General features: G+C 35.1%; 2 protein-coding genes and 1 non-coding gene across 3 annotated transcripts in view; all 3 read left to right on the top strand.

The window, feature by feature from the left end:
- LOC120768200 (protein bunched, class 2/F/G isoform) overlaps positions 1–24,194 on the top strand; it is a 220,412-nt gene that overhangs the window by 80,237 nt on the left and 115,981 nt on the right. The gene's annotated exons all lie outside the window — the stretch shown is intronic.
- LOC120768201 (homeobox protein B-H2-like) lies at positions 3,279–18,179 on the top strand. The gene is made up of 2 exons (XM_040094773.1): positions 3,279–4,290; positions 17,375–18,179. Exon 2 carries the CDS (start codon positions 17,598–17,600, stop codon positions 18,177–18,179), a length of 582 nt encoding a protein of 193 aa, XP_039950707.1. The 5' UTR covers positions 3,279–4,290; positions 17,375–17,597.
- Trnan-guu lies at positions 19,150–19,223 on the top strand. Its single transcript has one exon. It is a non-coding gene; the product is annotated as a tRNA-Asn (tRNA).

Raw genomic sequence — 24,194 nt, 5'->3', positions numbered from 1 at the left:
CTTATGCGCAGGCGCTATGCTGTTGTGTCAGTTCTTCGTTGCTATTTTGTAATTTATGTATCTGTAATATCTAAACTGAGTTATAGTGCTATTTTTTTTTTTTACAAATATTTACGGAATTAAATTATTTATTTATTTATATACAATGTATAAAATATACATATATCTACTATATATTTTATTCCTCTTTTTGCTTGGTTAGAATATAAGGTATTAAATAATATATACATTAGGGTGTGTAATAAAATCAGAATATATTTTTCGTGCCGTGGGCTCTTAAACGAAATATTTCTTAAGTAGTTAGAAGCGGGATTTAAATTTTTCTACCAAGCACCAAGTGAATACAAATTTCGGTTTTTTACCCACCCTAATATACGTATACAATTTTTAATTTTTTGCTGTTATCATACAAATATAGATCTCCATATGATACATTTAGTTGGAATATTGGGTCTCAAAAAATATATACATTAGGGTTGGTAATAAAAATATTATATTTTTCCCCCCTTGGGGCTCTACAAATTAGGTGCTTAGATATGTCTGCGGAAGTCTCTTCACCTATGAGCTCTTAAACGAAATATTTTTTAAATAGTTGGAAGCGATATTTGAATTTTTCTAACTGATAATAAGAAAAAAGTTAAAAACTATAAGACGTTCCCGTTGCAATTAAGAGCTCATACTTGGAGAGTCTTTCTCGGCGGTGTGTAGCGTCCTATTTTACAAAATAACAAGCAAAAAAAAATTTTTTTTTGTCCCACCCTAATGTTTAATTTCTTTTTTTGTTATACAAATATATGTAGATCTCAAAATTTGTTTCAAGTAGCATGCGAAAAAAAATTTCATTTTTTTTACCCACCCTATTATATGTATGTACGTATGTACATACGTTTATAATATTCGATTTGACATTTTCGAGTACCGCTTTGGCATCTGATTTGAAATTTTTGAGCTGTCTAATGTTAGATATCAAAAATTTAAGATTTTGAACTCAAAACTGTTACAACTATATACATACATATAGGCCATTGAAGATTTCTTTTTAAAGAAGCAAAGCTTTCTCAAGATCGATATGGACTTCAAATTATTTAAGATTTTTTTCTATATAAACCAAAAATCAAACCTTGCTTTCATAAATACCAAACGCAGCAACTTCAGTGCTGCCAACAAACTGCCCGGGGAGCTCAACCTAAAGTCTCTTATGATATTGCTGGGTTATACAGCACACATGCTGTGCAGAAACCACATAAACTGAGCGTCTGCAATTCAAAAGCAAAATGTACAGAAACAAGCTATTACAGAAAAATCATACATTCTGACACAAGAAGCAAGCTACCTCAAGGCGCTTGTAAAACGCAGAGAACCATGTAAAACAACACCAACAGCAACGGCACCCACAACCCCTGCGTTAAACAGTGTGATGGGCAGGGTGAGGCAGCGCGTTCCTTTGAGCAGCTCACTAACCAACAACCAACAGTAACTCTCAAGCAAGCAAATGCAAAGCGCACAGCTCAGCTCTCAACACTGCTTGTCACATGGCTATATGAGTGCTGTGGCGGCAACGTTGTTGTAATGACATGCGCTGCCTTAAACTGACCTGGCCTGGTCGGTCAGCTTGCCAACTTGGCTAGCTGGTTCACAACTGCCACTACACACAAGCTGCTGCCAACCAACGAAACCACATACCACTTTAATACTGTTAGTACATATCTGTATGTACTCGTATCTGGGCATTGTTTAAGTTTCGAAGCTCTCGCAATTACAAATGGCAAGTGAATCAAAGCGCTTGCTTATTTCATCTACTCATATGTGTGTACGCAAGCATCTTTCCCAGCACATTGCACACCCTCCCTCATACAATTTGGCATGCAAAATAGTCGAAACGAGACTAGTCGCCGTCTCATGGCCGCCGTCATCGGTGTTGTGGAAGTGGTCGTCGTCGTGCCTCAGTGTTCCTCAATGAAAACGCTTTTTCAGTGAGTAGCCATTTTGGCTGCACAAAAATATACCAGAACGTTACAAGCCAACAAATGAGACGAACAGCCAGCGAGAGTGCCGTTATACATACATATTTACATATATTGTACAGCAGAGCGTTGTTAGCGCATGGGAAAAAAGAAAATGTTTGTGACAGCGCTCGGAAAAGTGGCAGCACTGCAAAGCGTATTTTGCTTTGGCCACCACTACGACTCTCAACCTCTACGCTGAGAAGCTACGCTCGTCGCTCGGCCTGTCAATATACACTTTGGCTTCATACTATCCACCAACAAGCAACCAAAATACACAAATTTATTAATATTAGAAGCAAAGTTTTGCAAATTAAATATATATAAAAAAATAATAATATATAAATTGTAAAAAAGTAAAATATATTCAATTTTATTTATATACAAAAGAAAATACCGCGCTTTTTTCTCGTATACTACGCAAAAAATAAAAAAGAAGAAACACCACTGCAATCAATAAAATACGCAAAACTTCAGGAAGCAAACACAAATTACGAAATAATCGTCGGTAAACGTGTAAAATATAAGCAGTGTATATATGTATATGGGGCATTGAAAACAGAGGAAAATAGCTACAAATAAAAATTGTGTAGAAAATTATAGTGCTGCGTGAAAGCAAGAAAGGCACCGAAATATTCATAAAAGCAATAAAAGTTTAAAAATCCAAAGAAAACATACGCAGAAAATACGCACGAACGCACGAAATAAAAATAAAACCACGAGCGAGTTGGAAAAAGATAATAAAAAGCGAATGCGAAGCAAAATTCAGAGTACAAAAAACAGAAAAAAAATTAAAAATAATCAGCAACTAATTTGTTGCTAAGCGCGCAGTAAATGTAAAAGCTGTAAATATTGCAAAAAGCAATAAAAAGGTAAATGTTGAAAAAGTAATGAAAAAGTAACATAAAAAGCGGTTTACAAAAATTGAGTTATAGTATAAAAAATTTCGGTTATAATAAATAAAATTATATTAGAGCGCTGTCTTAAGCAGAGTTGTTAGTGTAAAAAGTCACTAAAAATTAATTTCGAAATTAAAAAATATTTTTTATATTTAATAAAAAAAAATCAATAAAAAAGGTGAAATAAACTGGGACAGCAAATATTTATTAAAAAAAAAAAACAAAATAAATAAAAATTATAAATAAAAAAATATAAATTAAAAAAATAATAATAATAAAAAATAACAAGGAAAAAATTAGAATAAAATCTGAAAAGTGAAAAAAATAAAAATAAATAATAAATAAAAACCAAAAGCCAAAAATAAAAGACAAAAAAAAATAATATAATAAATCTGAAAAGTGAAAAAATAATAAAAAGAAGCTTCCAATAAATTTCAAACAAGTGAAAGTGTCAGAAACACCTAGAAACACACACAAAATATTTTTCAAATAAAACGTCAAAGTAAACTACTAGGTGGGCGGTAAATTTCACGCCACATAAAAATTAAATCGCACATCAAGTGCTCGTAAAAGTGTGCCACAAATAAAGCGCAAAACACAAGAACAAACCCAAAACAGTGGAAATAATTTAGCAATTTTTCGTAACACCACCAAAATCAAGCATTTTACGAAGCACATACCCACCCACTAGTTTATTGTGCTAACCAATCGTCGCTCCTGATGCCAAAGTGAAGTTAAGCGAGTTCTTCAAAGCTATAAAATCGAAAACTAACACTACGCATTTAAAGCGCACACAAAGCAAGAAAGCAGCGCCTACGCATTACCCCAAAACTGGCAGCAAATCTACTTCGTTTACTTTCCGTACCACCAACGCAAGCATACTTTAATTTAGGTCTACCCAGTGTAACTGTATCTTACTGTGTGTCATAATTGCCGACAGCTCCGTCATTGTTTGCGCTACTACATTAACGAGGAGCACAAATCTGCACTGCTCAAGTCCCTACAAACCGCCCAAGCGTTCAACCAATCAAGCCAACCGTTTAGTGCCTCCGAACAAAGCATAAAATAAAGTAAATGAACACAGTTAACTAACTGTTTGATAGTGCAACATCTTCAACACAACTCTAAATTATTTCGACACGCGCTCTGTCACCCCGCCAACACATTTCGTTGCTTAACGCCACCTATAATCCTACGTCGCATCGCCGAAATTTTTTGGTTTTATTTGAAATTTTATTGAACACTCGAATTTTGTCTTCGCGCGTTACTTCGTTTATTTTTACGACGTCTAGATCATCTGCTGTTGCCAATAAAACAAAAACAACATTTATGGAAAACAAAAGCAACTTAGAAATTGCATTCAATAACGGGAATATTTTTATAAAAAGGTAATGTAATTTGAAAGTATGCTTTCTTATTTGAGCAAAATTCATTTTCGTTTCGTATTTTTATGTTTTAAACAAAAAAATTTTAAGGGGTTATTCTAGTTTAGATGCTCGAACGCTGGAATTTTGGCAATTAATCAAAAAAATAAATGAAATTTTTGACTAAACAAACTTTTTCTAACATAAAATGTCGGCTGCTCAAAAATAATGTTAAATTTTTCACTAGTTTTCAACTTTTTCGATTTTTTTTTAATTGTAAGAAATTAGAAAATAACAGTTCTTGTTGGTTTAAAAGTTAGTGTAATATTTAAAAAATATTGCTGCCAAAAATCGACTGTTTGGAACTAGAGATATCGTTACGATCGCAACCTAAAAAGTGATTTTGAGTAAAACACATTAAAAGCTTTACGTTGTGCTCAAACCGAACACGCTATAACTTTAAAAATTATTTAAATTTTCAAAAATCCTTCATGGCAGATATTTCTGATAAACTAAACCATAAAAATATGAAAAAAATATTTAAATTTTTTTAGACTAGAATACCCCTCTTAAAATCAAATGAACGCATTAAGACTTAGCTTAGCGTTAAGTGAATCAAATTGTGTCCCTGCGTACTCCTGCCTGTTAGACGTTGTTATAAATCCAGTTATTAAGGGCAAAGACTGTAAACTCTTTTTTATTTTTGACACATCATACCATTATATATGTATGTATTTGTTCGAAGTTGCTGTCAAAACTATATGAGAACTGATTTGTTTAATATGTAAATACATATATTTTGTTGCATGGAAAAAGTGTACTGTTATAAATTTCTTGTTACCAAATTCAGTATTATATTATATTTTCTACATTTGTACATGATTTTTCATTAAATTTTTTTTGAATTTTAAGCTTATTTCATAAAATTTACTGAAAACAAAATTCGATTTATTTACTTCGTAACCGTTGTTTTAGAGTTTTTATATTTAAAAAAGGTTTCTAAGATCTGCAAAAGAATAGTTTTAGTTTTTATGAAAAACGGGGAAATAAACTTCAACAGAATCCAAGTCTACGACGAATCTTATATTCTGTAACCAGAAGACCAAAGCGTGACAAAAAAAATGTCTTACATAAGTAATATGTAAAATGGAACCAAAGAAACCAAGGGTTTTATGCACTTTACCTGATAAAGAAAATATATTATTATTCTAAAACATCGCTTTATCGTTTTTCAAAATATTCTTCCTTGAGATCTATACACTTTCGAATGTGTTTGAACCAATTGTCGAAGCCATTTTGCCACTCTAGTTGGGATATCAACGACTTCGACCATATCATCGATAAACACTGGTTCCAAAAATTGTGATGGAGCTATTTAATTCCATTTTCTGGCCGAGGAGATTATTTTAAGTTACTGTAATAATAATGAAAATGGGGCTAGTATATCAGAATGTTATGATTATCTATAACATAAAATATGTTCAACTCTACGATAAAGTTGTGATATGCCACATTGCAACACTAGGGTTGCCAAATCCCGCCAAATAAGTTGTAACCCTCGTATATGTATGTGCTGTGATGGCACCTCCCTCTCGGGTTACCTTATACGCAGAACCTTCGTTACACTGACAGGGAAACAACCGTCATATATATTACTATACAAAAACGAACTATCAATGAATTATCTTCAAACTATATAAAATTTTCCGAAAAAACTATTTTGTTAAATGCTTATTTCCTCCTCTACAAATATCGGCTACACACAGAAATGTAAATTAATCCAACACACACACAATAAACACGAAGCTAACGTCATTGTTTAGCATAACATTGCCTCGGGCACTTGCCAAAAATAGTTTCTGCTCTGGCAATCTTTTGTGTAAGCATGCCACATTTTTGATACCCGAAACTAAGTGTTCAAACGCAGCAGAAAAAAGAAGAAACAAAGCAGCTTTTGTCACGCAAATCGCGCAGCGCCAACCAGAAAGGTTAAAGTGTGAGAATAAACCGAAAATTTCAAAGAAAGAATGGCGAAACATATTCCGCTGAGTCGTGGCTTGAGAACAAAAGCGCTTGCCAACATTTGATGTATTCATAAATTGCTAGCCTGATAGTTGAAAGCGTAAACCAAGAACTGACACGGCGTATGATAAACTTTCCATGCTGCCACTGCGCTACTGTGATGACGTCATATACTATAAATATGAAAAAGTGCCAAATAAATATATTCTTCAACTACTAAGTATACATATGTAAAGTATCACTGTTATATACATATTTCAACAACAGAACGTTTCCTGCTCTAACACATGCACCACACTTTCTTCCACCATGAGTATTACTTATTTCTTATTTATTCCCAACTTTGCATCCACATGAATATTGACCCACTTATAAACAGTATTGCTTACAAATGTTGTATCAAAACCCAAACACTTTGCATACTTGCTAACTGTTTTTTTTCACTTGACTGTACTAAAATCAAGCAGTTAGCTGAACCAAGTTTCTTTTCAGTTAGCTTTTAAGTCTCAAACTCTTTAAAAGTTTCTAAGCTCTTTGTAAACGTGCTTTTTGATGTTTTCGATTTTTTGTTTTACTGGCAACATTTTTTTTTTTTTTGGCATAACTCACATTACTTAACATCCCTCATAAATAGGAGGGAACGTACATACTACTTAAATAGTTGTATGAAGTTTCTTCTGCTAGGGAGGCGTATCAACTCGGTTTGATTGTCGTTGAGTAGCTACTCATCACGTCAACACTTATGAAGGCGGAAAACTTATAACAGTGCTGTGAAACTTTAAGCTGCGCAGTTAGTGTAACAAGTCACTTTAAAAGTCCACGGCCTATCATAATAGTAAAACACATTTGTTTGGAAAAATTCGTTTTTTTTAACGTACTTCTCTTCAGGGGTAATAAACAGATTTAGCGTTCCTCTAACTTTTCGATACAATTTTTGGAGTACGATTTGGGCTTTGCTTCAAAATAGAGCTCAGTTTCGGCTAACACCTCCTCTTTCCACGAAAATTTCTTCCCAGCGTGCATTCTTTTGAGATCTGAGAACAGAAAATAGTCGCTGGGTGCCAGATCTGTAAAAAACAGAAGATGTGGAAGCAACTTGAACACCAGTTCATGTTTTTTTTGCCATCGTTTTCACTGACTTATGACACGGTGCATTGTTTTGGTGAAATAGGACTTTCTTTTATTTTTTATTCTTGAATGATATGATCTACACATTCAGTTGATAACTTTAGACTGCATGCTATCTCTAACAACTTCCCTTTACGGTCATCCAGATTTTGTTGTCGACTTTTTTGGTGTTTTCATCGGTAACAACCTCTTTTGGACGTCTACTGCGTTCACCGTCTTCGGTGCTCATCACGTCTAAACTTAGCATACCAATTCTTGCTGGTTGATTTTCTTGAGACAGTGCCCGGAACCTCGTCATCAAGACAAGTTTTTGCTTTAACTACATTTTTTCCCTTCAAAAAGCAATATTTTATTAAGACGTGGAATTCCTTTTTATCCATTTTTCACAATAACAAAAGTTACTTCACTTCAATTTTTTGTAACTCACAAACTAATGATCCGACAGCTGTCAAATTTATACACGCGACTTTGAAGGTTGCACAGTAGATCGGCCAAGCTTACCCACCAAATCTTGCCATAAATGCTCAATAGAATTTAGATCAGGTCTTTGGGCAGGCCATGGTAGGAGCTCCATCGATTTTTGATGGAAATGTTATTTTGCAACCCTTCGTATATGTTTTGGGGTCATTGTCTTTCTGGTATATAAAGTTATTTTGTAAACTCATTTTTTGTGCTACGGGCTCTACGTAGCATCTGTTCATACGATTCTGCCATCATTTTGCCTTCAACCACTACCCGATTTAATATACCACTGTAACGAAAGCAACCCCAAACTAAAATATTGCTACCTCCGAACTTTATGGTACTAAAGAAGCATTTACTTTGAAGCCTCTCATGACTTGTTCGCCTATCTTTCGTATTGTTGTACCAAAATCTGCATCTGCTTTCATCACTCCAAATTACTTGTTTCCAAAAATTTGGCGGAATTTGTTTGGCAAATTTCAATCGTGCCTTCAAATTAATTTTGCTGTTGAACGACTTTTTGATCTTGTAGTGGCTGAAATAACTATTTTCTCGGATTTACCGCTGAATTGTTCGCTCAGAAACATTGATCTGAAGTCCGAGCTGAAATAGTCGGGTCTTTCTTCCTTTCTCTGATTATTTTAGTCTCTTCGTGAGCAGTGGTTTCCCTTGAGCGACCTGATCACACGCTCTCCAGTCTACCTTCTTTCTTGTAATTTTTTATTACCTTTTGGATTGTTAGCTTGGTCCTAGAATATTTGTCTGTCATTTTGCCGCAACCCAGTTCATTAAAATTATCCTGAAAATTCAGTTTTCGCAAGTCAAGGCTTAATTCTGCAGATTTTGGCTTTTCACCTAATAAAATCTTATATGTAGTGAAGTATTCATAGCTTTGTCGCATAAGGTATATTACAGTGTCATCAGTATCTATACAAGGAAAAATAAAAAACAAATATTTTTTTTTGTTGACGTAAAAAAACTTCTGCGACTATGAGTGAGTGTCTGATGAAGCGTTACATTTATGATGTCAAAGCTAATAGCAATTAAATGAAGTGATCTAATCTCCAAATATTTTTAATTGAACGCAATCCGTTAGATTAATAATATCGGTTACGTCGATACAATTTTCTAATTATGTCATCGAAAGATACACTTATTATACTTTTATTAGGTTTCGCTGTAAATGAGGCTGAAATCCGTTGTATGATATATCTATACATTTGTGCATACATATGTATGTACATTAGAGTGCGTCGATTTTTTTCTATAAAATCGCATATACGGGAAATATTCAATCGTTTCAAACAATTTTGGCTTAGGGATTATGAGTCCAAAGCTTTAAAAAACGCTCGAAACTGGTTTTAGATCCATAGTCTCACCATAGCTGGCGATTGCTTCTTGCAGGCAGTTCATTCGTTGACAGTAGTCAATTCTCAATACATGAGGTTAGACTTTAGCAATAGGACATAGTAAATGATTCCCTGTCAATACCATCAAAAACCTAACAAAGAAAGTAATTTTTCTACTATTTATGTCCCCAATGCAATTGGCGAGTTACCGAAAATGTATTTACGAACTATTTACGATCGAATATATACATATGTATAATGGAAATCTAATTCGCATTCCAGCAGAAGCTAAATGCTTGAATTGGACGCGACATAGTACTTATATGTATTAGATTTGTCTGGTGTCCGCTACAAAAACAATAACAGCTGTTGTTTCCCACTGTTAATGCCAGAAAGACACTGCCACGCTGTTGGACGACGCCATACATGCTGTCGCCACAGTGTTTTGGCGCCCAAAAACTCAAGCAATACGTGACAGGCATTTGGAAAATCATTTTCCCTCAACAATTTTCCGATAAAGCGCGCACTCGCTGAACTTTGAGAATGTAGCAACAGAAGTAGCATGTAGAAAATGCGGTGGGAAGCTTTAGGCAGACACTTGGGTTGTTGTGAACTACGGAGTGTTTTTATACCCACAATGGTGTACACTTATATTAAGTTTGCCATGAAGTTTGAAACGCACACACGAAAATGTCGGACTTTCTAGAAAATATATTTAAATAATCAGCGTGGCAAGTCTGAGTAGATTTGGGCATATACGCGAAGAAGTCTCTGTTTTTGAGATATCGCTGCGCAATTTTGCACAAGACCTTTTCTAGCCAAGAAGCTGCTCATTTGTCTAAATCGCTAATATCGGAACACTATAGCATATAGCTATCAAAAAAACTGTATGATAAAAATCATGTTCTTGTATGGAAAACTTTTTATTTTACAAGATATCTTTACGAAATCTGGTATATATTATTTTTCGATGTAGCGCTACAATATCTGAAGAAATTGTTCGGATCGAAAGCCTATAACATATAGCTGCCATACAAACTGTGTGAAAAAATCAAATTCTTGTATGGAAAACTTTTTTATTTAACAAGGTATCTTCACGAAATTCAGCGTAATTTATTTATTCAAAGCAACGCTGCAATATCCAAATGTCTTTTCCAGATCGGTTCACTATAGCATTAGCTGTCATACAAACTGAACAAACAAAATCAAGTTTTTATAGGAAACTATTTTATTTGTGAAGGGCATTCTAGCTTCGGTTAAAGTTTTTTTGTTGTTTTATGCATTATTTATGTACGTACATACGTACTATGTTAAAGCGGCAGAGACAAACTGCTGAGACTAGCAGCAGCGACAGCACCCATCTAAATCCACCAAGTATTTATCTTATGGCGCGCTTTGAAGCCTTACAACACTATATTATCACATTAAAAGACATTCGTCACTAAAACATCTGACGTTTGGATGGCTGAATACTTGCTTGTAGCATATCATTTGCTATGCTATTGTATACATATGTACATATGTATTTATGCATACAAGCATGAGCACACGAACTCAGTTGCTGCTAGATGACAAGGCAAAACTTGAGATACAAGTACGTTTTCAGGTCAAGGTTGCACGAAATTCTCTAAAAACGCACTAAACTAAACTCAACGCGCCCATACACAAACCAAAGCATTTGCACGCTTATATAGGGCGCATAGTTGTTGTTTGGCACGTGCGCGTGCACCGAACGAGAATCGCATAAAATTCGCTGCGTATAATAAGCGCAACATATTCGCTAATGCAAGCATGCATGTGTGCTTGTATGCGTATGTGGCATGCATGCCTTATGTCTTTCATTGCCGCAAGTTGCCAAGTCGATTGCTATTATATGCGCATATGTGCCTGCCACAATTTGTATTCTTTGCGCTCTCCATTACATATTTTCTTAGCTGCTTTTATTGCCCCCTTTATGTTCTTAAACATTTTTTTTGCTTTTCGTACTGCTATCTGCACGTGTGGCAGGTGGCTATGCCCGACACCTAAGGATTGCTGAAGTGGCTGCAGCTCGTTAGGGCAGTGCGTCACAGGCTTCGGTCGGTTTTGCATAGTGCGGTTGGCCGACTGCATGCTTTGCAAGTCTACAGTACATTTTTATTTTTTATTGCTTTGTGGCTTGTGGCAATCATGTCAGCTGATGCTATCGCGCTTGTGCGCTGCTGCCGCGGCTGTTGCGGTTATGTGGCTTGGCACATCTTCTATTTATGCGATTTAACACTTCTACGCTTCAGCGCCTGAATTGTGCCGCTCAATTCTTAAGCTGGCATAAGTGAATCCTGCTCAAGGACTCGTTTCTATTGCCACACTGCCACCATTCATTTACATTTTAACGCTTCTATTCATAACTATGTATAGATATAAGTATATGCGCATATATGCAAATACAATTGACATTTTAGCCTATAAACAATTTCTGGCCTATTCACACGATGTTTTTATTGTTGTGCAAGAAAAATAATGAACTCTACTTTATTAATGCTAGAATCACAAATAAAGAAGTTTCCAAACAAGCAATTTATTCCGATCTTTCCGGTTGTATGGCAGCTATATGCTATGGTGCTTCGATTTTGACAACTTTTACGGATATTGTAGGCTTGTCTTGGCCAATTTCGTCAAGATATCTCGCCAAATAAACAAGTTTTCCATACAAGAAGTTGGTTCTGATTATACAGTTTGTAGGCAGCTGCAAACGGTCCGATCCGCAAAATTTTTTTCAGATATTGTATCATTGCCTTGGTCGATAGCACATGTCAAATTTCGTGAGGATATCTCGTCAAATAAACAAGTTTTCCATACAAGAAAATGATTTTCACCGTTAAGTTTGTATGGCAGCCATATGCTTTAGTGGTCCGATATTGACAGTTCCGACAAAAGAGCAGCTCCTTGGTGATAAAAGAACGTGTGCCAAATTAAAAAAAAAAATTGAAAGCTGAGAGACTAGCTCGACATGAACTTCTGAGCTTAATTTGATGCAAAGTATCATCACGAGAACGCAGTTTAAAAAATTTACGTGAAAAAGTTAAAAATTGCATTGGTTTTGAGTAATACGAAGCTTTTTTATGTAATATATTTCTGTTGAATATCCTGCTGAACTTAAAGACTTCCTGCTTTATACAAAAGCTTACAGAAAAAAATGTTTATCATTTCCTCTATTAATTTTTGCTGTCCTGCAGTGCAAACAGGAAGTGAAAAAGGAAATTAATATACACACACTAGTAAAAAAACAAACATTTTATTTGATTGAGCATTCATCTTGTCAATACTCCTTCGTGCATAAAGGTCTTCAATTTAAAAATAATCATATCCATCATTATTTCCTCACACTGCACACAAAACACACTACTACAAAGTGATGTGAAGGATTGCTAGCGTCGTCGTTTTCATTTTTCCTTCACTCGTGCGGAAAATGCAACGGAAAATTGCATTGACCTAGTTTGCCATTTGTCATTTTCCAGTTGGCACGCAGCGTTTAAGTGTTAGCTCAAGCAAATATAGCAAAATATTTACATACATACATACATACATACATATGTATGACGCAAAATAAATGCAGAAGAATTAAAAATGGTAAAAAGGGCTGCCATATCGAAATAATGATATTTTTACTATTTGGTTCAATGTTTTTACAAAGAAATTTCATTTTATTATTTTTTTTTTTGAAAAAAAATGTTATTTTTTTAGTTTTTTATTATTATTTTTATTTTTAATTTTGTTTTTATATTTTTATTTTTTTTTATATTTTCATTTTTTTATATCTTATGTTTCATTTATTTTAATTTCATTTATTTTAATTTAATTTTTTATTTCTTTGTATTTTTTTTAATATTTTATATTTTTTGTTTTTTTTAATTTAGTTTTATTGTTTTTTTTTTTCATTTATTTTTAAGTTAAAACTGCTTACATAAAATTGAAACTTATTGCCAAAAATATTTCTTTTACAAATATTGACGCCCTGTATCACAAAAATCGTTAAACATGCACGCTTTCTTTTATTTGAGAATGCTGAACTATGCTTGGCGTGTTCTTTATACATATATTTCCTTTGTCCTTTATATATTTATTTTTATTTGTGTTGTCCTTAACGATGACATTCGTCGTAACTTAACAACAAAATAAGCTCGAACTGGTATGTGCAGATGTGTAATATAATCTGTTTGTATATGTATATTATTGTGAGCCAAAAATTATGGGATAAATGAAAAAATGTTCATAAAAATTTATATTAATATGAGTCAAAAGTAATATTCTCAAATTCATGGGCTAAAATATGCAAACAAGAAATAACGCTGTGAAGAAAATTTTGTAGTTTAATTTTAAAAGCCGGCGGTGAGCTTTCAAACCCTCCCACTTAAATTACATATTATCACCTACATTAGAGTGAGTTGAAATTAGTAGTTTAAATTAAATAATTTCTCATAAATATGTATATAAGGATGAGCCAAAAGTAAACCTATCAAATTTATGGGTTAAAAAATCCAAATAAAGAACATCCCTGGTCTTGATATACCGAATTACATAATAAAAAATACCAAAACTTTTGAACCATTTAAAATATAATATTTTACATACATAGGTAGATTTTTGTAGATCATAAAATTTGCTTGAACGAAAATTTACCAAAGTGAGATTTTTAAAATTTCAAAATTTAAAACTTTGAAAAGGCAAAAAATGGAAATAAAATATAATTTAATTTTTTATGATTTAGGGCTTATTAAAAACAAAAGCCTAGATGCAAAAAAAGGACAAATTTGGTTTTTTTTTGGTTCACCCTAATGTACATATGTAAATGTACAACAAAACTGTACACCCTGTGACATTTGCAAATAATTTATATTTGTTGTTTGTTTTATAGTTTCCTTGCTTATGTGGTTTCTTTATATCTGTGGATTTTATATTATTTCTTGCAACAGCAAAGTTCCCTTAAGTTTTGATTGTACTTATGTATAAATATATTGTGGCAGTTATGCTGTTATTTTTAATTTTGCCACCTTTGTTGCTATTATTATTATCATTTGTTGCAAGTAAATTTCGTAGTGCGATAATTTACATCTTAAATTATATCGGTGTTTTCACTCACTGACAAACTGTTGAAGGTAACGCTGCATCGTCACTTATTGTACACATGTTACATACATGCCACATATTTGCACATACTCAACATACAATATACATACATAATGGTATATACTTATGTATACTTGATGAAATGGCACGATTATGCCAACATCAACACCGTTGGAACGTTGCGTTGACTGCAGCGCATTTTAATGACTGTCAGCACAACAGTCGCTTGTCGGTTGACAGTTTTCTCATGTATGCAACGCCAACAGTATTACTTTCTACACATCCATCTTATTGTTGTCCTAATGAATTAGTATGGTTTCATATAACGCTCTATTGTAGCATGTGATATGCTGGCAAAAAGTGTAGAGCTTGGAATATAGCTGGAGGAAATAGAAAAAAATTGTCGTGTTTTTCATAGTGGTGAGAATATGTCCTCGTTTTAAACTTTTCATGCTTCAAATTGAAAAATATATGCATTTTTTAGAGTAAAATATTATAAGCGGGAAAAAAGTAGATATTACGCCAACTTCTTTACTGAAAACTCTTCCTGATTTCATAAAATTTAATAATTTGTGGAAAAACTCTCGCGAATGCCAAAAAGTTACTGGAGTATTACAATGTAATTCTTGTGCGGACATGTTGAAAATATTGCTGAAGAGCTTCGGAGATCAAACTGTGGCACAAAAAATGTTGATAGAGGCTACAACGAGTCAACGAGGGCCGAGAACGCCTTTTAGACGAACCATCAATACCGCCGAAGGCCGTTCAAAAAATCAAAGATTTGCTTATTGTAAATTGACAATTAGAGACCTCGATAATAAAGTTGGTATATGTTTTGGCTCAACCCAAACCATTTTGAATAATGTTTTCTATCTCAAACGCGTCAAGTGTCTATTAGTGCCAAAACCGCTCCAATGAAACATGCCATGCCATAATGCATTGGTTCTTCATCATTTTCTTTTCAAAAACTCGACTTATATTGTTCCTCAACCGTTGGTATTTGTCTAATTGGGCTGCGTGCGACCTCTGGCTATCCAACAAACTCAAACTTTGGACTCGATTGAGGAGATAAAAGCAGAATCGAAAAAGGTCTGATAGTTCTGGTACAGCTATCGATACAGCTATCAGGGATGGAAAATGCGTTAGCAAAAGTGCGTTTTATCGGGCGCGGATTACTTTGGGGAGTATGATTTAGATTTGGAAGAATTTTCTTTTTATAAACGAATTCACCCCAAGTTTTGCTAGTTCTTTCTTGGCACGTTATTTGATATATGTAACACACCTTCGAGTCGAAATAAGGTTTTTTGTTGTTGTTGTAACGGGTACTAAACCCCCTTAGGATGATAAGGATTAGATAAGTTGTCATCGAGGTCATGCAACAGTAGGCCCAGCAAACGTGCTGTTTCGACGGGGTCGGACCATAGGGAGGGGGTGTCAGATGTCTAGGGTTAGCAAATCATGCAAAGAGGTGGTTAATGGCTCGTTTCACGCTGGACATATATTTTATATGCCAGGATCGATTCTGGATAAGTGGGACTTAACCTGCTACAGTATCCAGAACGAAGCTACGTAAGGGTCACTATTGATTCTCACGGCAACTCGAGCTCGTCGTCTGCAATTGGAGGTTTTTTGACTCCAAGTACGCCATTTACTGAGAGGGAGTCAGTGAAGGTGTTAATGGCTGCACTGTGAATGGCGGTCAGTGTTGTTTTATGCCGTCGACGTAGTTGATAAAAGACCTATTGATGCTTCTAGGAAGCGGTTCCGCTCCAATGATTTCTGCGAAAGCACCCCAGCAGAATCTTTATCTTCATTTTGTTTGGTCAGTTTGTATGGCAGCTAAATGCTATAGTAGTCCGATATCAACGATTTCGACGAATGAGCAGTTTCTTGCGTAGAAAAATACTTGCGCATAATTTCAGATCGATACCTCAAAAACTGAGAGACTAATTCGTGAATTATCATTTAGATATATACTTTAAGGCGCCTACGACGTGTTCGTCTGGATTTTACAAACTTCATGACAAATCAGGTCTATAGCAAATATAATCTTCTGAAAGTTATGCCTGAGAAAATTTGTATATGGGTCTTCTTAAATGAACTATGTGAAACAGTATATTCAAATTTTCTGCAGACATACTAATTTTTTAGTTAAACCGCATTTGCCTTGTTCATATTTGTCGACCATTGTAAGAGATGACACCTTTTATTTTTGAATTTTCGTCTTACAATAACAATTATTGGTATTTTTGCTATATTTTACTTTAAAAAGCGTTGTATTGCTTTTACTTTTTTCATGAATATTATTTTAAGAAACTTTTAGTATCTTAGACGACCTTAGATTTATCACTTCCCTACAAAGTTTCCAAATTTCCTGAAAGTATGCTTTCATCTTTGTATAGAATTCTTGTTATTATTAGTAAGCTATATATAAAATTATATGTATATGTATGCAAAAAGTATATGTTTAAAAATATTTTGGAAAACTTTTGAAAAAAAAATTCAAAAATTTAAAAAAAAAGTTTGAACGTTTAAAAAAAATTGAAAAATTGATGAAAAAACATTTTCCTTGAAAAAAAATCTGAAGAAAATATAGTTTATTATCCCACTTATATGCCAACATATTATGAAAGATATGCCACATAGATATATTCAAGCTTGATTTACGAAGCTCTAGTTCTCCCATAACCATGATATTAGCGATGATAAGTGGCACTGTTAGTTACCGTTAGTAAAATATAACTCAAATGTTTATTATAAAGTGATAATTATCAAATATTGGCTACCATTTGTGTTGTTTGAAGCTATTGGTCTAAACATATACTCGCATGCTGTGTTAAATATTACGTTTGTTGTTGTGATTATGTACGTTATACCTGATGTTAACAGTAAAAAAATTCATTTTTATAATTTTATAAAATATTCGGCCTTATACAAACTAAACACCACACATACTTTACGATTGCGCAGACGAGTTACTTTTGTTTGCATAAATGTTGTATAAAAAAAAAAAGAAGTAAGTATGGAGTTTAATGAAACAGCATTGCAGTTGAATTAAGACTGAAAGGAGACTAACTGTTACAAGAGCGAAAAACACAAAAAAAAATTACTAAGAAAAAGGGAAATCGCTGTAACTTTATTGAGGAAACTAAAAACGAATCAGCAGTGTTGTTTTTTCTTCTAAACTGCACACACACACATGCGCAAAAGCACAACGGTGTCCAAAACACGCACACATGCACGCCTTAATTATGTTGCTGCACAATGTCCACACCGTTGGGCGACGACACCACCACAAGTAAATCAGCACCAGACACGCAACAACGTGCCACAATCACAACAACCACAACAATAAACACTTGCGAACAGCATGCCAACATGAACACCACTGCAGCAACTGCTGTTATTGCAACGAGCGCAACTGCAGCCACAATAACAGCAACAACACGCCACACTAACCACATACTTAACCACCACCACAACCAACACCACCAACAACAACAACATGAGCAACAACAATCCTCACAGCAACAGTCATATTGCACGCCAATCGATGTTGTTGATGGTAATGTTGTTGCAATTGCAACAACAACATCGGGTGTGGTAGATTGCTGGCAAACACCACAGCAACAGCAAGCACAACAACAACAATTGCTTCTGCCACAACGACAACAACAGCAGCAGCAACAGCATGCGCCGGGCAACAACAGCAGCAGCGGCGGCAGCAGCAGCAATCCTTCGAGCAGTCATTTTGTTTGCTATTTGCCCGTGCTAAAGCCCGATGTGGTGCTCAGCGATCGCGGTCTATTTACCGTTTATTGTTTTGTCAAAGATTTCGTTAGGTAAGTACAACAAAAACAAAACTATTTGCTTTGTAATGTGTACTTGTCTGTGTACTCCTGATGAAAACGCTTTGTATTTGCAGTTGTACTTGTAGTTGTAGTGTTGAAAAATGTTGACGCTTTTGTTGTTCTTGTTGTTGCTGAACGATTTCCATACACCAAACCATATACTCTTTTTTATACATTGATAATACAGCAGCACATATGGTATCTACATACATATGTATATATCTACATATACACATACATAGCTGTGCATAAATACATACAAACATACATAGTCGCACATTATATCCACCACACACACCGCTTTGCTTGATTTTTAACTGATCGCCATTGCACCAGACTCCCTTTAATCGCGCGTTGCGATAAGGCGCTCGCTCCTCCATATGGAAATAAAAAATGCTTGGGCGGCACAAAAGCATGTTTAAATAAAAAAGTGTCAACAATGATAGTGAAACACACATACACATACATACAACAATTGTAATCACATCTGCAGCGCCCGCCATCGCTTATCAGCTGCTGTTCACACATACATACATATGTATGTGTGTGTAATGCGTATATATGTACATGCATACAGCGGTAATGTACGTATGTATGTATATGGCGCTAAAACTGTGCTTATTATCAGTTTGCTCTTGCAGCCTTTACCATTTTGCTGTGCTCCTGTTATTCCACCACTAGCTATCACCTGTTTTTTCAGCTGTGATACGGCACATCGCACATTTTATTATCGCAACACTACTAAACAGCAAGTGTTTTCCGACAATAGTGAAAAAACAGCAACAATTATAGCAGAAAAAAAAACAAATGAATATAGTCTAATAATATAATTTTGTCTACGATTATTGCATAATTGCGCTCCATTTGTTGTTATTGCTGCCACTGTGCAGCTGCTCGTTCCACACACATTTGCTTGCTTGCATAGCCTCGTATAGAATATCCCTTAAGCGCGTCAATTTTCAAGTGCCTCCGTGGCGCAATTGGCTAGCGCGTTCGGCTGTTAACCGAAAGGTTGGTGGTTCGAGCCCACCCGGGGGCGTCAATATTTTTTATGATTTTTTTTTATTTTGAACTATTTTTTATGAAATTTTTTGAATAATATTTTTTAGTTATTTATTAAATTTACGAGAATATAGGAAAAATTCAAAAAATAAAAAGTTCAAAATTCCTCAGAAACTAAAAAAATATTGCTGATCTACAAGAATGTAGCGATATCTGGTTTTACGGAAAAGTTGAACCACAATTTTTTAACGAAAGTGTTTCAAGAAAGACGTGCATAAAGTTTTGGCAGCCATTACGCTCATTTCTGAAATTATTTGCCGGAACAAGTTCAAATTTTAGGAGAATATTCTCAAATATAATAATATGTACATTAGGGTGGATAAAAAAAAAGAATATTTTTTGTCCACTTGGTACTCTGAAGAATAGATGCTTTGACACCTTTAAAAATGTTTATCCAAGTAGGTCTCTTTATTTTTTTTTATCCACCATAATGTTCATTCAATATTCCTACATACATCTATGAATAGATAGATAGATGAATTAATTAGCTTTGCACCGCGACCTATGGTCTATTGTACTCTCTCCTAAGTCACAACGAATCACTTAGCCCCAGCGTATTGATAAATTCCACCTGGCATTTATTTGGAAACAATGATCCAAGGGCCTTTATCCTGCTTCTGCAGACTGTTGTGCAGTCAATTAGCAGGTGTTCTGGAGTTGCAAGTTCCATGTAGCAGAACAATTTGTACAAAAAGGCCCATGTTATATATGTAAGTGTTTCTTGAGTTTACACTGGCCAGTGTAGAATGCGACAAGTAACCAGCATTTGTCACTTGGGAGGTTGATAACATATTTAAATTTGCTAAGGTTGCAAGCACCCATTAGCAACTTGGCATGGCACATACCTTGAAGTTGGTGACAATATCTTTCCCTCTCTACTCCTTCCTACTTACGGTGTGATATGAGGATCAACCGCAATAAGGGGTTCAGGTCCTATAATTTTGGTGGATGCTACTACCCCCAGATAATGCGGACTTGGTTACAAGCTGACAGACTGTTCAGCCGCGTTGGAAGTTTATCTCGAGGCACCGACTTAAAGCAAAGAGATCTGCTTGGAATATGCTCAGCTATAAAGAGTTAACTTTAAACTTCTTAGTGAAGTTGACATTTTTGGTAATGCTGTCCCTTGGAAGAAGAGTCAATGGTATTTCGTCACTTTATTATTACCTTACCTTATCTTACCTCTGCCAAACCCTCCTGCTATCATTTGAAGCAGTGTATGTTTGGCCACCTGACCGATTACTACGAAGTGCTGCCGGTATGTGCGCTTGGCATCCGACACACAGATTCAGACTAGTCGTTGCAGCTTCGCTAGTTGAAGTCCTACCGAAGTCTGAGATGCTTATTAGGCCCAAGCCACTGCTCCATACGTGATAATCAGTACAACCACCAGACAATGCTCGGCTTGCAGCCGCAGGATCTACGGGCTAGTAGAATGCACACCATTTGTGTTTTAGTGGTGCTTTCACCGCAGAGTGGACCAAGATATTTGACCATATTAAACTTCTCTACCTCTTTGTCGCCAAGAATAAGGTTTCAGTGGTCAGGCAGGGACCTACGTCTCGTAAATTGAACTATGATCTTCAAGGGATTGATGTTAGCCAGTCCTAATCCCCTTTGTACGATATCGTGGAGAGTGTCTTCGAATGTATGATTCAAGTGGATATAACCCTTTAATAATTATCTTATAAGTATGTATATAACTTAGAATAAAATATTCCAATAACTTTGCGCATTACAACAATTAAATATATAATCACCTACCAATTCATGCCTTATAATTATAATTGCAATTTTCCGTAACTATTCCTACATTATGTAAACATTTCACACACAATTACATATATACAATTACCTACACCCGTATCTACTATGAAATTGTACACAGTCATCATCACAACATATCACAACTAAAAACAAAAACAGACAAACAAAGCATCAATCAACTTTCAAAACGTGAATTCCCGTTGCACTCTGACTCAGCATAATTCTCGTCATCTGTCTAATTATTTCGACCACCAACCGCCTCGCAAAGCATTCGCGCTCGCCATTTAATTTCAACACTTCTAAAGAAATCCACAAAATAAACATAAATGGAAATTCTTTAACTATCACTTAACCTCTGACGGCCATTTTCACACATGGCCGCGACGAAGCCCAATTATTATGCCAAAGCAATTCCGAAAAGTTCACGTATGAAAATGAAAATGAAAATGCGTCATACATAAAAGTTGGTGGCCGCCAATAAATAAATAGAAAATCGCTTGTGTATAGACTAAATAAGTTGGAACTATTTCCCATTACTCGGGTGGATGACTTATTGGCTGGCAGCACGCGTTGAATATAAATTCGGTGAAAATTTGAAATTATTCCATTTTAGTTGAAGATTCTACCAAAGCAGTGACCGAAGAATCTAATTTGAAATCTCGGAATTGTGCTGATTAATTCTAAATTTTGTTTACTTGATTACTAAAGTGTTTAAATTCTTTGAAATCTGCATGTTCTGAGTATACGTATATGCCCGTACAAAAAAGCAGGTAAATATTTTGTTCCCGCTTCAAGCGAAAATGTGTACCCTTTAACTTGACCATACTTCACGTAAATAAAGGCTGATTAATTTCGAGGTTCCCTACTTTTTTAAAATAAAACACGCAAACTTCAAATTTAATTTATTATCATTCGAGAGAACATTCTTTGGCATTTATTTTTTGAAGATTATCTTGTTGGCCAACCGTTGAGTCCAGTTTTCGATGACTCGTTCGAACATTTCGACTATTAACTGCCGAATGACACGCGTGATGGTTTGCGTCAAGGCTTGAATGAAAGCGAGATTGTTCGCACAGAATTAAGACTTTACATATACCCACTGGAAAAAGTCTAACTGTGTAATCTTGGTGGCCAATCGACCGGCCCAAAACGAGAAACTATCAGCTCACCGAAGTGTTCTCTCTAACGTTCTGGCCCCGTTTTGTTGAAACCAAAAATAGTCGAGATCACGAGCTACAATTTCAGGCATCAAATAGTGGCTTATCATGACGCGATAACGATCACCATTGGCGATTACGTTAACACCGGCATCATATTTGAAGAAATATGGACCGACTATTGCCACAAACCACACCATACCGTAGTTTTTTCTAGCAGCTTTTGAATCTCTTCTGGTTGCTCCTTGTCACAAATGCGCTTGTTTGCCATACTAATTGAGCCAGAAATGGAGCTCTATAGCTGAACAAAATTTGGCTCGAAAACGTCGGAGATCTTCTTGGGATTTTACATAATGTGAATTTTCGTAATAAAGTTGAACGATTTTAAACGTTGTTCAGGCGTAAATCTTTCCATGATGAAATTCCAAACAGTACTAACCAAAAATTACATGGCAGCTTGAAAGGCTATTGAATAAAGTACATCTATTTGGATCACACGTTATTTACACAGGTAAAGTTAGGTTATTGTCAAGAGGTGGAGCCTAACACGGATTTCACTTGGACAGCTTAGAACGTCGGTCCGTTGTATTACTTAAACCTCCCATATAATAGATCATAAAGCCCATACAAATCGACAAAGCGCTTTGAGCTTATCACAAACTTGTTGAGACCGCTAATGTCAAGTTCTGCTATGCCTGGTTCGCCGAAAGTAAGACTGACGAGATATTTCATACTCAATCTTGCAAAAGCTGAATAATCCCTCCTCCATACAACTTTGAAAGCTTGCATCCGTCAAGGTCCAATAAGAGCCTCTATTATTGCGGAAAGATTAACTTCGGTAAGGGCAAGTAGTTCAGAAGATCTCCTGCGTTCTGCACTAGGCCAAAACGATATTGATATGCCACGTTACCTCCACTTCAGTCCCATTCCAATAAGAGCGACTGCAGTTACAGTTTCCAGCGATTTCGTTACGACTAGGCAATCCAACGAGTCTGATGATGTGGTTGATGCTTTTCGTAGGGAGTACAATTACTTCTTGACTAGCTTTGAGCGCCTAGTAAACGAGCTCATCGCTATTATTACCATTCTGCTGTCGAAGTGAATCTTGAGCTCCCTAACAGAGGCTGCACTTCGTCTACCGTCACCTTAATAGCAGCCATTTCTGCCTGAAAAACTTTACAGTGGTGCGTTAGCCTAATCTAAGATTGGCTTAGAGCTCTTTACAGCTACTCCTCTGACCTTTCCACCTATCCTCATCTGTAAAAACACCTGCGCGTCTTCTATAGCCACCCCTTCTCATCCACATATCTCTCGATGGTAATGTGAGCAGAGAAAAGCAGCCACGAGTAGCCTTGGCGACACAGTGAATAGTTTTATAAAAGTCCACGGTTTGGTTTTAAATTAAATATACAAAAAATTTCAATTATTGAGGACGTCCAATAATAATGAATAGATATTTTTTTTGTATAAATAATTTCTAAAAATATTAAACTGTTAATAGTCTTTCGAAGTTTCACGACTTATTAAGGTACTGCAATGTAGGCATGCTAAGACGGCGTAATTGCCAGCTTTCTCCAATTAATGTATATATTTTTATATATATTTAAAGTAAATTGCCTAAAATACTCATGATATACGTTTTTCATATAATTTAGTCGGTAAATATGCAACAATGTGCTTTTATGGGTGCATGTTCTCGGTTGACTGACTCATTGTCAGTCATAAGACACTATTTCTACTGTGTTTCTACTGTGGTTTTTCAGATCAATATGTCAACAAAATTGTTGAAAAATTAAGCAATAAAAACGTGTAGAATATACATATATGTACTTGCACAATAAAAAAAAAAATTACTAAACTTTTTTTTTAATTTTAATTTTTTTTATACACATTTCTTTTCTCTATTTTATTTGTTATTTTATTTTAATTTTTTTTTTATTTCTTTATATCAGTTTTCCTCAGCAATTTTTCATTTCTTTCTGAAAATTACAGCTTTGTGCAGCTGACAGCTGAAAAGGAAAATT

Source organism: Bactrocera tryoni, chromosome 2 (assembly GCF_016617805.1).
Source record: "Bactrocera tryoni isolate S06 chromosome 2, CSIRO_BtryS06_freeze2, whole genome shotgun sequence".
Lineage (NCBI taxonomy): Eukaryota > Metazoa > Arthropoda > Insecta > Diptera > Tephritidae > Bactrocera > Bactrocera tryoni.
The sequence above is the reverse complement of the archived record's forward strand: the minus strand, read 5'-3'. Positions and strand labels throughout refer to the sequence as shown.

Bases quoted from the DNA above. Each gene is read 5' to 3' on its own strand.
- LOC120768201 (XM_040094773.1), top strand. From the start codon at position 17,598: ATGTCCACACCGTTGGGCGACGACACCACCACAAGTAAATCAGCACCA.